At 42.2% G+C, this 1,075-nt stretch overlaps 1 protein-coding gene across 1 annotated transcript; it reads right to left on the bottom strand.

The window, feature by feature from the left end:
• Positions 1 to 706: 706 nt before the first annotated feature.
• Positions 707 to 1,060, bottom strand: LOC135803179 (UDP-glucuronosyltransferase 1A9-like). The gene has a single exon (XM_065316770.1). It carries the CDS (start codon positions 1,058 to 1,060, stop codon positions 707 to 709), a length of 354 nt encoding a protein of 117 aa, XP_065172842.1.
• Positions 1,061 to 1,075: the final 15 nt, after the last annotated feature.

Here is a 1,075-nt window from a genome sequence, read left to right as displayed (position 1 = left end):
GTGTTGTTTAAGAAAGTGATTGGTGATGCTACGTATGGACAGGTGGCGCTGTTCTTCTCGCTCATTGGCATGCTGAATGCGGCGTTGTTGTGGCCGCTTAGTTTGGCGTTGTTTCTCACTGGGGTGGAGACGCTGCATTGGGAACGGTTGCCATGGCCGGCGCTTTTGGCTGCTAGTGCGTTATCATTAGGTATGGATGAGGTGTATTATTTTTAAATGGTTTGTGTTTTATTTTGTTGTGTTTTGGGGTTATAGTGGCCAATCTTTTGGGGAACTTCAGCGTCGTGCTCACCTACGACTTGTTTATTACGCTGGGGTTGATTACGGCTGTACCTGTTTCAGCGGGTAAGTGTCATTGAGATTTTTTTTGGTAATTTAAGAATTCCTTTGTGCCTGGGTACGTAAATTTAGGGAGGTAGGGTTACCCGCAGTGAGCGTTTATTCAGGTACTTCTTGGGGACGCATTTACCCCCACCACTTTTTGCGGGTCACTTATAGAAATAATAAGATAACGCTTAGAGCGGTAAGCATTTAGTTGTCCAGCTGTCCTATTGCTTCACCCTAGGTTCTTCTTATCTCTTTTTGTTATTTGGGTCGTACTAAGTAATCTCTTTTCCCCCTCCCTTCTCCAACATATAATACTCCCTTTTACATCTCTCAACTGATTTTTATTTATTTATTCATACAAAATCCCTATCACATCTACCTACTCCTTTTTACTTTTCTTCTTCTTCTTTTCATCAACCTTACAACATTTCCCTTTCAATTTCCTAAAACCTTTGATCAACAACTTAACAATCCCATACACTACCCCCAAAATCAATAGTAAAACCCCTCCCAAAAACGCCAAAACATCAAAATAGTAATACTGCCACACCGGAATCCTAGGCCCTTTCAAATGCTGGGCCCCTTTGTGTCTAATAACATACTCCGTCCACCAGATAGCCTTCTCCAGAGGTGTCATAGGTTCATCCTGGATTCTTTCAGCTAAACGTTTGACATTTTCACGGTATACTTTATTATCCATCACTTCCAAAATGGCCGCCTTGAAGTCCTCCATTGTTAAAGCATGGCG

This window comes from Atheta coriaria, unplaced genomic scaffold (assembly GCF_025399875.1).
Source record: "Atheta coriaria isolate IRGN ID8LTWV9N9 unplaced genomic scaffold, Caltech_Dcor_3.1 scaffold6005_size1075, whole genome shotgun sequence".
NCBI lineage: Eukaryota > Metazoa > Arthropoda > Insecta > Coleoptera > Staphylinidae > Dalotia > Dalotia coriaria.
This window is presented reverse-complemented; position numbering and strand designations above follow the sequence as displayed.